At 34.9% G+C, this 12,658-nt stretch overlaps 1 protein-coding gene across 2 annotated transcripts in view; it reads left to right on the top strand.

Moving 5' to 3' along the window:
• The window catches only part of GLCCI1 (glucocorticoid induced 1), a 101,831-nt gene that overhangs the window by 66,555 nt on the left and 22,618 nt on the right, over nucleotides 1–12,658 (top strand). Inside the window, exon 4 of one of the 2 annotated variants that reach the window (XM_044766721.2) lies at nucleotides 8,562–8,678. In XM_044766721.2, the coding sequence (XP_044622656.1) occupies nucleotides 8,562–8,678 (117 nt within the window). The remainder of the gene's footprint in view (nucleotides 1–8,561; nucleotides 8,679–12,658) is intronic. The other variant, XM_044766722.2, reaches the window with a different exon arrangement.

Below are 12,658 nucleotides of genomic sequence, written 5' to 3' on the forward strand. Positions count from 1 at the left end.
GCCGTGAGAACAGGAGTAAATAAGAACAGGTGGAAGAATAAAGGACTATTTGCAAATCTTGTAAATAACCAAAGTTGGTAAAATTAAAAGTAAAAAACTCTTTGGTGAATTAAATTGAGAGAGCAGAAGAGAGAATTAGTGAATCAAAAGTCTCAGCTGAGAACGGAAAGCCTGGATGAGCAGATCATCCAGAACATAAAATAAAGAGATAAAAAGATTGAAAACATGAAAGAGAAGTTAAGAAACTTGTAAAATAGACTAAGTTAGATGTTCCAGAAGGTAAGAACAGTAAGCATGAGGGATAAGAAATTTTTTAAATGGTGAAAATTTTGGAGAGCAATGTGTCTTCAGATTGAAAATGTGCACCAGTTTCAAGTAGGATAACAGAACAAAGAAAAAAATCCCACCTTTAGGTATAGTGTAATAGAATTGTAGATCAAGGACACACACATGCATACTTGCTTGCATTAGAGGAAAAAAGCAGATTACCTACAAAGAAATGGCAATCAGGCTGTCAATACACTTATCAGAAACTGTAATTGGTGCTGGAATATAGTGAGGCAGTGGATTGTGTCCATGTTAAGGAAATGAATCCAAGTGAGACATCATTTTCCTTTATGAAAAGATTACTTTTCCTCCTTTTATTATGTTTACTGGAGGGTTGTTAACCCAACCCTTATTTAGATTTCACGAACTAAATAAGTGTACTTTTCCATTAGTTAGATATGTGGTTCCCTGTTTATTTAACAAAATTTAAAATTAATTTATAAAGCATAACTAGAGGTTAAGAAGTCTGCTAAGTAGGTGATAAGAATTTAATTAATACTTATCACTTTTTATGGTACTTGTCTGTATTTAGTAGAAGTAAAAGAAAAGAAAGGTAAATTTTTAAGATATTTTTTAGCAAACATCATCAGCCTTTAGTGGCACGGCATTTGTTCATGGAATAACATCAAATAAATAAGACTGTATACTCAATATTTGTGTTAAAGCATCTAGAATTTCAAAAGAAACGATAGATACAATTCTGCTTCTTAAAGAGCTTAATTACATATTAGGAAAAGCAACTGAGACTTTTAAGGGATAATATTAACTCTCACTTGTCCTTATTCAATGAGAGAAGTTTGTCTCCTGTCCATGGTATGAAACTAGAATCTGATCACTCTTGCACTCCTGTGGTCCCTTTAAGTGAGCATGCTTTCCAATCTCTCGTAATAATCAGAGCTTTGAACTTCTTTCATGGGTATAACTACTCTTCTTCTCCTGGCTAAGGCCTGTTACAGCTGGGTGACTTCATGAGTGAAGGGATTCTGGAGGCTTCTTTTCTGTTCTTTACTCACCTCCTTCTTCACTCCATAGCTACTGTTTCTGACCCCTCTGGAGCTAGAGCTTGGGGGTGTGGGGAGAGGTAAAGGGAATAGAAATATTTCTACTTGACTGGTAACTATTATAAAATGCCTTTACATTCCCTGGGTTTGACAGATTTTTATAATTGACTTTCTTTTGTAGAGTAATTTCATGAGTTCTTTGGAGATCCCTGATTGCTATACATCTCTTACTACAGTTCTAGCTTTTCTGGGTTAATAAGTGTTACTCTCTCCCTAGCCTCCAGAATTTCAGAAATAACATTCAGTTTCTCAGCTGCTGAGCTCTGTTCATTCTTCTAGGTGGCCTTCTTAAGTAGGACCTAAAACAACCCTCCATGGTGACTCTCACACTCAAGTTTCCCAAATGGTTCTTGGGAAACTCATACATTTCTTTGTCTGGTTAATGCCTGGGACTTCAGGCTGATTCTAATGCAACAGTAAATCTCTGTCATCCTAGCTCAACACTTTCAGTATCTGGAATGGGAGTCGCCTATCAGTCCATCATGTCCCTGTATCTGTGGGGAACATACATCAGTCTTTCCAAGTTGTTCCATTAAAACTTCTCTCTTCATTTGAGGCAAAAAGAAGAAGTACGCCCTCTCAGGTCTTGGATTTAATTTCTTCTTACTTACAGCCTAATAAAGTTAGCCTTTTACTATTTCATGGATGCTGTCAGAAAACATGGGACTCCTGGTTTAAAGACAATGGACTTTATTATTCACAGTACAGCAAGTATGAAGAATATCAGGTTTTCATTAGTTCACCTGAACCCCAGGTACCATGGGAGTCATGAGGAGGGCCCAAATGGGTGCCTGCACATACATACGGTAGATCACATTACGAGAGAGAAACCCAGAGTTTGGAGAATACACTATTTTTATGGTAAGCAGTAAGCAAATCTACTCTTTATCCCAGAGGGTGACATTCCCAGAGAGAGCATAAATAACACTATTGTATTGTTTTTATTATTTGTTTTACTATTTCTGATTTTGGTAAAGATAAATGGAAGGTTTCTTCTTTTTCTCACCAGTAAGCTCCCCTCTCATTGATAGGATAGTTTTTCTTAGAAAGAACCATCAGGAGCAGTAAGTGAAATAATTAGGGATGTTTCTTGCTTCTGATCAAATTGTGATTAATAGATATTATCGATGTGGTCTTTTTTTTTAAGTAAGAAAAATAAAAGTTTTCTTATGGTTTTACCAAGAATATACCTTCTACTCTAAGATTCTGTTAATTTTTAATATTAAAAATTTTTTTTATCATGCTATACTAGGGGGAAAAAATTGCAATAATATTTTCTTTGGACCTAAAAGACAACAGTCTGAAGAATTTTGATTATCCCTTTGAAATCAAGGGAATTAGCTGATAAACCTTTAAAAAATACTTATGTTTTATCCAATAAAGTTTCTGTCTAAATCCGTATTAAATTGAATTATAAAGATGTTTTATAATCTTTTCATTACTTAAAATTGGATCCAATAGGAACAGTTTTTAAGGTCATACGAACTGTTTATTGAAAAAATAGAAACTTATCAGTAGTATGTAGTCAGTTAATTGCTTCATCAAAATTGTGTTCATTTTTATTTCAGTTTCACATCTTGCAATATCTCCAACATTAAGAAAGGAAGTTACTTTGCAAAGTGGTTGAGATTATGAGCCAATACGTAGTGACTCGTAGTTATTTGCAGTTGAACATTAACATAGTATTACTTTCAGTAGCTGGTAGGTAATAGAAGGAGGTTACAAATTAAAGGCTAAAGAACTGGGTCTACCATTTATTAGCTGTGTTACACTGGAAAAGATAACTTTAGCTTGGAGAGTGTTTCCTCATTTGTAAAATAGCTAAAATCTGTGGGATCAAGTGGGTTTGTGAAATAAGTGTTTTTAAAATATTAGTCTGGTATTGTTTTGTTAACATGTCTCTGTTGACAAATATGCCTTATTGATAGTTATAAATACACTTCTATATTAAAAACTTATTTTATGTGTATATAAATTGTCACAACGCTAGCTGTGTCTGTGGGGATGAGTCTGTGTGTGGGAACATCTCTGTCTGTTCCTGGGTTAGAAGGTTTGTTTGAGTCTGCATGTGGGCAAGCACGTCTGTCTCTGGGCATGTAGAGGTTGACGTGCATGCAGGTAACCTCTCTCTATGCATGTGTATGTGCTTGCCCATGTGTGTGCTCATTATATATGCATGTTTGTACATGCATATGCTTACGTTTGTTCATTTGAATATCATGGGGCTGAATGAATAGCAGTCAGTTCATTAAGGTTTGCCTATTGGTGCTTTAAAGAAAAACAGAAAAACAACACTGATGATTCATTTTTATGGAAGAGGAAGTTTGAATTTTTATTTTTAGTGTTAGATTAGGTACTATTGCATTTTAAATTCCTCTGAACACTGTCAAGGAATGCAATATGTCAAATTTGTTTTTAGACTGCAGAACCTTTCTTTTGAGACACTTGATCTTTGTAAGCACTAAAGTTTGCTGCGTATTCCCTTTTTTCAGACAAAAGGGAATAACATCTTGAGATTTATGACTTCTCAAGCTATATTTTCAAAAAAAAATTATTGGGTCAATATCTTTAGCAATTGTTTTGGGTTTTTTTTTAGTTATTGTCAGATTTTTCATTCCCATGTGTATGTCTGTCTTCACGTTTTGTAAGATTTCTTTATCTCTTTGTGTGGTATTAGCTTGATTCTTTAGGCAATAGCACAGTGGTTAAGACAGCAGACTCTGAAATTCCACTGCCTAAATTCAAATACTTGTTTCACCATTTAATTGTGTGACTTTTAGCAAGTTCTTTAACCTTTCTCTCTCAGTTGCCTCACTTATAAAATGGGGATAATAATAATACCTATCTCACATGCTTTTATTGAAAAATGAATGAAGTAATTCACATAAACACAACTGGCAGAGTGTCTTTTTCCTGGTTTTAAGCTAGCTGTCTTCTCATTTTTTCCTTCTGTTCCAAAAGCCCCAGGGTCCTGCTTCCCTCCCTACTGCTACCACATAGTCCTTTTAAGTTCAGATTTCTCATTCCCCTGGCCTGCTATGGAATAGAATTCGTTCTGAGAAATATTTCCTTCCCTTGTAGTACCTGAGGCAAAAGTACTCAACCAGTCTTTTATTTTATTTTATTTTATTTTGTTTTTGAATGTTAAAAATAGTGGAGGAAACTAACAAGATAAAAATAGTAAATAAACAAGGGTGATATTATCAAGTTTCCAAAAATTTGTAATAAAATGAGTTCCCAGTTCTCAGATCTTAAGTGCGGCCAGTCCTTGATTTTTCTGTAACTCCACAAATGTGTTAGTCATTTCTTTGTGAATATTTATGCTAATTCTTCTCTCTCCAATTATTTCTTCTCTGTGACCTAGGATCACTTATTCTCCAACTTTTTTAAACATTGGAGCTCATGTGCTTGGGACCCCTTCCATGTTTAAAGAAGGCTCCTTTCTCCTTCCCTCTTAATTTTTTTTTCAGCTTTATTGAGATATAATCGACATATAACTGTGTAAGTTTAAGAAGTACAATGTAAAGATTTGATATATGTATATATGGCAAAGTGATCACCACAGTAAGTTTCCTTACTACATCCATCACCTCACACAGTTACAATTTTTTTGTGTAGTGAGAACTTTTAAAATCTATTCTCTTAAAACTTTCAGATACAATACAGTATTGTCATCTACAGTCACTGTGTTGTACATTACATCCCCATCATCTTATAACTGGAAGTTTGTACCCTTTGACCACCTTCACCCATTTCCTGCCCCCCACCCCAGCCCTGGCAACCATGGATCTGCTCTGATGGTATGACTGTTTTTTAGATTCCACATCTAAGTGAGATGATACAGTATTTGTCTTTCTTTGTCTGACTTATTTCACTGAGCATAATACCCTCAAGGTCCATTCTTAATTTTTTTCTTAAGACCACAGCATGGCTAATGAATGTTTAGAAACACAAAGTAAGATTCATCTATAGTTTAGTTTAAAAATTTCAATAAGTATAACCTAGTGTTCCTTTTGTGGGCAGTTTATCATAGTAACAAGGGTGGGTAGGCCCACTGAAGTTAGGACCAAGAGCATCTGTGTGATGCAGTGGAATGTGGGCTTAGAGAAGCTGTCTTAGGCAGAAGTTCAGAGCTATGGATGAGGTGGGAGGGATGTGTGTGTGGGTGGGAAGAGGCAGGATTATAATTTCCTTCTGCCCATTCATGTCAGAGACACCTTCGTGTCTACTCTTCATTGGTACTGAAGTTAGGGACAAGAGGTGGCTTCAGATGGCCATGGACTCTTGAGCATCAAAGAGAAAAGAGAAGGAGAATTCTAAGTAAAAGTGCTGGAAGGCCAGAGTGTTTGTTGTTGTTACGTAGGTCTGCCCCTCTTCTGAATGTGGTGTAAATAACACAGGAGCCTCCTATATTCTGAAGCAAAGAAAGATTTATGGTCTCTTGCTTTCATTTCACAGAGTCCGTAACTAAAATTTCTAATGTTCTGAGTATATATATTTAGGAAGATGGGCTTCCCTTTTACCCTAATCTCTACTGAATTGTAAACAAGAGCGTTAACTATGTTATATTCCAAAGATGAACAGTATTGTGTGGAAACTATAAGGTTGCATAGTTGAAGTTGGTATTCCAAGCAAAGTAAAGTGTGTACCATGACGTATCTGTTTTGTTTTCAGGGGTTTGTTAAAGCTGTTTAGAACGAAAACTTTTCTGTCTTATTTTGATGTCTCAAAGGCCTTTAAAAATAGAGTGATTAGGGGCCGGCCCGGTGGCGTAGCGCTTAAGTTCGCACATTCTGCTTCTCGGCGGCCCGGGGTTCACCGGTTCAGATCCCAGGTATGGACATGGCACTGCTTGGCACACCATGCTGTGGTAGGCGTCCCACATATAAAGTAGAGGAAGATGGGCACGGATGTTAGCTCAGGGTCAGGCTTCCTCAGCAAAAAGAGGAGGAGTGGCAGCAGATGTTAGCTCAGGGCTAATCTTCCTCAAAAAAAAAAAAAATAGAGTGATTAGGATTGATGAATTTTCAGATTATTTTTGAGGATTATTTTAAAAATGAAAAAGTACAAATTGCCTTGATTAATCTCTAGGGATTAGAGTCTCTTCTATAAAGCTCTTGCCAGTTTTGGAACACCACTAAAACATCATTAATATTCAGAAAACACTTAATTTTATACCTCTAATTAAATGAATTGTATAATTTGAAATCCTATTTATTTTTTATCATAGAGAATAATAGATCTTGATTTATATTGATTACCTGCTAATTTTGATTTCTTTTCTTATGAAAATTAATGTTCTCAAGAAGAAAATTATATCATTTCAATGGAGAGCTGGGAACACAAATATTAACGTAGATAATCTTATTTGTATATCTTTGCAAGGATATTGTATAAGAAGTCCATAAGCTATAAAAAGCTTTAAGAAACTAAAAGAATCTAAGGATCTTAATATAAAAGAAAGGATATCTATTATCCTTTGTTTAGGTGCTTTATTTCCTTTCATGCCGTTTTTCTTCTATTTGCCACAAGTAAAAATAAATTTTCCTAGTAACTTACATGCTTTTCCTCTTGAGCATTTATAGGCTTTAATACCAACTGTCTCTTTCGCTTTTTATTGCCATAGCTATTCAAGGTATTTAGCTCATATTAAAATACAGTGTATTTTTGCTTTATCTCTTTGAGCAATTCAATATATTTTATGGACTTTACTTTCTGTTTACACTTTGCCTAGTAGGTAACATAAACTGAGCTCACTGTAGTTGTTCAGGGAATAACTGTTAAGTGATTGATGTCATCTCTTCTAAAAGGAAAATAATACCAATATTAAATAACTTCCCCCAAATTGCTAATGATTCCCTTTAAAATGCTTAGGAATACTTTACTCCTAGTCTAGCTCAGTTTAAGCAGGTTATACATCACCTAAAATATATTAGTAGTTTAATGAATTCCAAGCTGTATTATAGTAATGACTTTTCTCTTAAACCTGAAAGTGTTACCATTCCATTTAGGAGAATACACCCTAAGTTATATTTGTTTTTAAAAGTTGTGTGACTATAACCAGGTGTCTTTCAATGGATGAATAGATAAAGATGTGATGTATATATATACAGTGGAATATTATTCAACCGTGAGACCATGAGAAGGAAGGAAATCCTGCCATTTGTGATAATTCATCTTGAGGGCATTATGCTAAGTGAAATAAGTTAGAGAAAGACAAATACTGTATGATACCACTTGTATGTGGAATCTAAAAAAGCCAGACTCATAGAAACAGAGAGTAGAGTGGTGGTTAGCCAAGGGCAGGAGGATGGAGGAAATGGGAGTTGGTGAAAGGGTATACACTTCCAGTTATGAGATGAATAAGTTCTGGGGTTCTCATGTACAGCATTTTGATTACAGTAATAATGCTGTATTATATACTTGAAAATTGCTAAGAGAGTAAATCTCAAATGTTCTCACCTCAAAAAATACTAATTATGTGATGGGATGGAGGTGTTTGCTAATGCTTTGGTGGTATCATTTTGCAGTATATAAATGTATCAAATCAACATGTTGTACACCTTTAACTTACACAGTGTTGGATGTCAATTACATCTCAGTAAAGCTGAAAAATAAAATCTGTGTTACTATAAAGAATAATATATAGTAAGATATTAAATACTAATAAGTTATTAATACTAAATGCTTGATTTTCCTCACCACCATGGGATTTACAACTTTTAAGTATTTAGTAATTGATAAATTAGGTTGATTTTGTTCATATAAGACAAGAACTTGGGAACTAGTGTGATCCCTATATTAAGAGATTGAGTTTAACTTTCATCAGTAGGCATGTGAAATACTAGTTTTTCACGTTACAAAATGTGTTTAAAGAAGAAGATCTTTCTGGTGTTACAAAGGTAATATCTGAAATAATCTGGGGAAATTTAGTCTATGTATTTACCAAGAAAACTGTTTAAATTCTAGAAGTAAAGCATTTGTAGCATATATTTATTTTCAGTAGTTTTAATTATAAAAACTTGGAAGAATAAATTATTTTAGTGAAATATTATGTCTTCTTGAAACCTTTGAGAAAAAAGTCACTTATTAATATCCAAAAACTAAAGAAATAAGTACTTAAAAATTGGTATTTATTTTTGTTCTCTTGCTTCTCTTCTCCTTTCCCCAAAGCAGATTGCCAAACTGAGGCAGCAACTACAACGTAGTAAACAGAGTAGTCGGCACAGTAAGGAGAAAGATCGTCAGTCACCTCTCCATGGCAACCACATAGCAATCAATCACACTCAGGTAGGCTAAGTTCTTGTCCAGATTTGAGTAATTCCTTTTAAAGGTTCATTATATAGGGAGAATCCATCGTTTTAGGATTAAAAAAATTAATGACGTAAATCCCTAGCTCTACTAAATTACTACTGTTTATTAAATTGTTGTAAGAAGGTTTTTGGGTTTTTTGTTTTTTCAGCCTTATGTGTAATCTGCTTTTAATAAGAGACATACAGAGTGTCGGGGTCTCAGGGATGATTGATACTGGCCTGGGCTGAAATCCTAGCTCATTCACTTGTTAAGCAACTATGAGCATTATCTCATTTAATCTTCCCAATAGTACCTTCACCTATCTATCTCTGTATTTCTTTAAATATTTTACCCCTAGTTTACATATGAAGAAATTGAGAATTAGAGTTTTGTTGGTTTTTTTTCCCCTCCTGGAACATGAATTAAACATATCTCATGGGACAAAATTTGAGAAATGCTGTTGTGGACCAAATTCACATATAAATGTTTATGTAAACTTCCATAAATCAAATATAGTAGTATAGCAGAAGAAACGTAAGCAGTGTATCAAAACAAATCCAAGTTGAGGTTTCACAATTGTAAAAATGTATTCATTTAGTTCATTGCATCTGAAGGTCAGAGTAGGTGCTGAATAACACTTAATAAATACTCAATATCCATGGAGCTGGCCCCGTGGCCTGGTGGTTGAGTTCAGCATGCTCCACTTCAGCAGCCTGGACAAAAAATAGAGAAAGATTGGCACAGATGCTAGAGCAGGGCAAGTCTTCCTCAGTAAAAAAACCAAACAAACCTCTCAGTATCCATATGTAATAAGACTTATGTAACTAAAAATAGGACACTTCCTAATGTGACCGACTGAAAATGTAGTGAAATCCTAACAAAGAAATATTGGAAAGCTTTCTGTTAAAATAGAAATCAAGGGGCTGGCCCCGTGGCCAAGAGGTTCAGTTCTCGCGCTCCCCTGCAGGCAGCCCAGTGTTTCATTGGTTCGAATCCTGGGCGCGGACATGGCACTGCTCATCAAACCACGCTGAGGCAGCGTCCCACATGCCACAACTAGAAGGACCCACAAGGAAGACTATACAACCATGTACTGGGGGAGTTTAGGGAGAAAAGGGAAAAAAAATTTAAAAAATCTTTAAAAAAAAATAGAAATCAAGTCATAGATGTCTGTAATTACTGATATTATTTGCTAGTAGTTTAGAGGCTCTAGACAGAGTAATAAGAAAAAGGAATAATTATCACTATTTGCATATGATATTGTTGTATATTTAGAAAATAAAAATGAATGAACTAAACTATTAAAACTAATGATAGGATAGCTAAAATGGAAGATACTGACAGTACCAAGTGTTAATGAAGATGTGGAACAACTAGAAAGAACAGCCACACATTGCTGGTGGAAACACAAAATGGTATAGCCACTTTGAAAAACAGTTTGGCATTTTCTTAAAAAGTTAGACATACATTGACCATACAGCCCAGAAATTCTACTCTTTGGTATCGAAAAAAATAAAAACGAATGTCCACACAAAGACTTGTACCTCAAGGTTCATGGAGACATTATTTGTAAGAGTCAAAAAATGGAAACAAACAAATATATATCAATTGGTGAGTGGATAAACAACATTTCATACATCCATTCAATGTAATACTATTCAGCAGTAAAAAGGAAGAGACTACTGATACTTAGAACATGGTTGAGTCTCAAAAACATCATATTAGGTGAAAGAAGTCAGGAGCAAAAGACTACATATGTATTATTCGTTATATTAAATTCTTGAAAAGGCAAAATTATACAGACAAAGTATTATGGGTAGGAATTGACTGTAGAGAGGCCCTGTGGAATTTTTGGGGAATAATGGAAGCTTCTAAAATATGATTATACTGATAATTGGATGACTATATATTTGTAAAGCTCAATGAGCTGCATACTTAAAATGAGAGGATTTTATTGTAAGCCAATTATACCTCATCAAAACTGTAAAACAAACTTGCAGTTGGAAAACAAGCCTCAGACATTTCAAGTGAAAATTCATATATGCCTTCCTTTTTTTTTTGTAATCTGATAGAATTAATATATTATTACTCTATTTCAAGCGTCTTTCCTGTAAGAGTCCAATGCATTTATAATAGATCTGTTGACTTGCTGACTTACACTTGTTGCCAATTTACGTTTAATATTTTGGCATTTTGGTTATGCATAAAAATAATTATCTTTTGCTATATATATACTGAAATATTTGTAGGTGAAATATGAAGTCTAGAATGTGCTTTAAAATACTCCAAGGAGAGGGAAAAAAATGGATGTTTAGATGAAACAGGATTGGCAAATGTTGCTAATTTTTGAAGCTGGATGATGTGCGCCTGAGGGTTCATTATACTATCCTGTGTAATTATGTTTATGATTATAATTTTTTATAATGAGAAAAAACTGAGAACTTAATGAGATGATTAGATAAAATATAGACACATAAAAATCAGTAGTTTTCTCTTATGCTAGTAAAGGTAAACTACTGTGCCCTCTCCTTAAAACACTTCTGACACCAAATCTCTGGGTTTTTTCCTCACCCCTGTCGTATCACCAACTCTCCAGACACCAACTGTGTATCCTACAATTCAGTTATAACACTAACTACCTGGAGTTAGCACAGACCCCACGGCTTAAGGGCTCAGCCCCACAAGACTGCCCCACCCCCGCCCCTGCAGACATCAGTTGCAAGTCCCAGGTTGTCGTCTGTACTTCTGACTAACTGGCTATAAGGAGAAGATTCTTACAACCTCTTCTTCAAGTTCAGTAATTTGCTTAACAGCTCACAGAACTCAGAGAAACACTTAACATTTACCAGTTTATTATAAAGTATATAGTAAAGGATACAGATGAACAGCCAGATGAAGAGTTACATTGGGCAAGGTCTGGAAAGGTCCTGAGTGCAGGAGCTTCTGTCCCCTTGGAGTTGCAGTGTGCCACCGTCTGTCATGTGGATATGTGTTCACCAGCCTGGAAGCTCTCTGAACCCATCGTTTAGGGATTTTTATGGAGGCTTCATCACATAGGCATGACCGCTTATTAACTCAATCTCCAGTCCCACTTCCCTACCCAGAGAATGGGGAATGAGACTGAAAGTTCCAATCTTCTAATCATGCTTTGTTCTTTCTGGTGACTTAACCCCCATCCTGAAGCTATCCAGGAACCCACCAAGAGTTGCTTCATTAGAACAAAAGACTATTGCTCCTATCCCCCAGGAAATTCCAAGGGATTTAAGAGCTCTGTGTCAGAAACCAGGGTCAAAACCAAATATTGCAACAAGAGATGCTCCTAGCACCCCTATCACTCAGGAAATTACAGGAATTTTAGGAACTTTGTGTCAGGAGCCAGGGGCACAAACCAGATATATATTTCTTCTTATGTCACAGCTAGCAATAACATGTTAGTATATATAATGAAAACTATTAAATGCCTAAATTAAACTTAAATTTGCAAGCTATAAGACTTTGTTGAGGATATGCAATATAAAATAGAGATGTAAATGGGCAGTCTTAACGTATTCATGCATGGGAAGACTAGGTATTTTTCAAATAGTATTTTACCCAAAATTAGTGTACAAATTGAGTTCAATGGAAATTTAAAAGGAATTGTTTTATTATTTGAAAAGTTGTTTTCAAAGGTCATATGGAAAATTAATGCCAATTAATAGAGAAGAAAATTTGGAAAGGCTTTCCCCCCAAGATACCAAAATATACTATAAAATTATAGCAATTAAAGTGGAGCTCAATATAGGGATTATCAGCTAGCAGTTCAAGAAAATCAAACAGAGAATCCGTAAAGAAATGTTAAGGCAGTTTGATTATTATGTGCATGAAAAAATACTAACTCAGACCATACACAAAAATAAAACATGGATAGGTTAAGTGTTTATGAAAAACCATAAAAGTACTTAAAGAAAGGTATTTGATACTAAAGTAAACAGCAAATG

The sequence above is a fragment of the Equus asinus genome, chromosome 1 (assembly GCF_041296235.1).
Source record: "Equus asinus isolate D_3611 breed Donkey chromosome 1, EquAss-T2T_v2, whole genome shotgun sequence".
Lineage (NCBI taxonomy): Eukaryota > Metazoa > Chordata > Mammalia > Perissodactyla > Equidae > Equus > Equus asinus.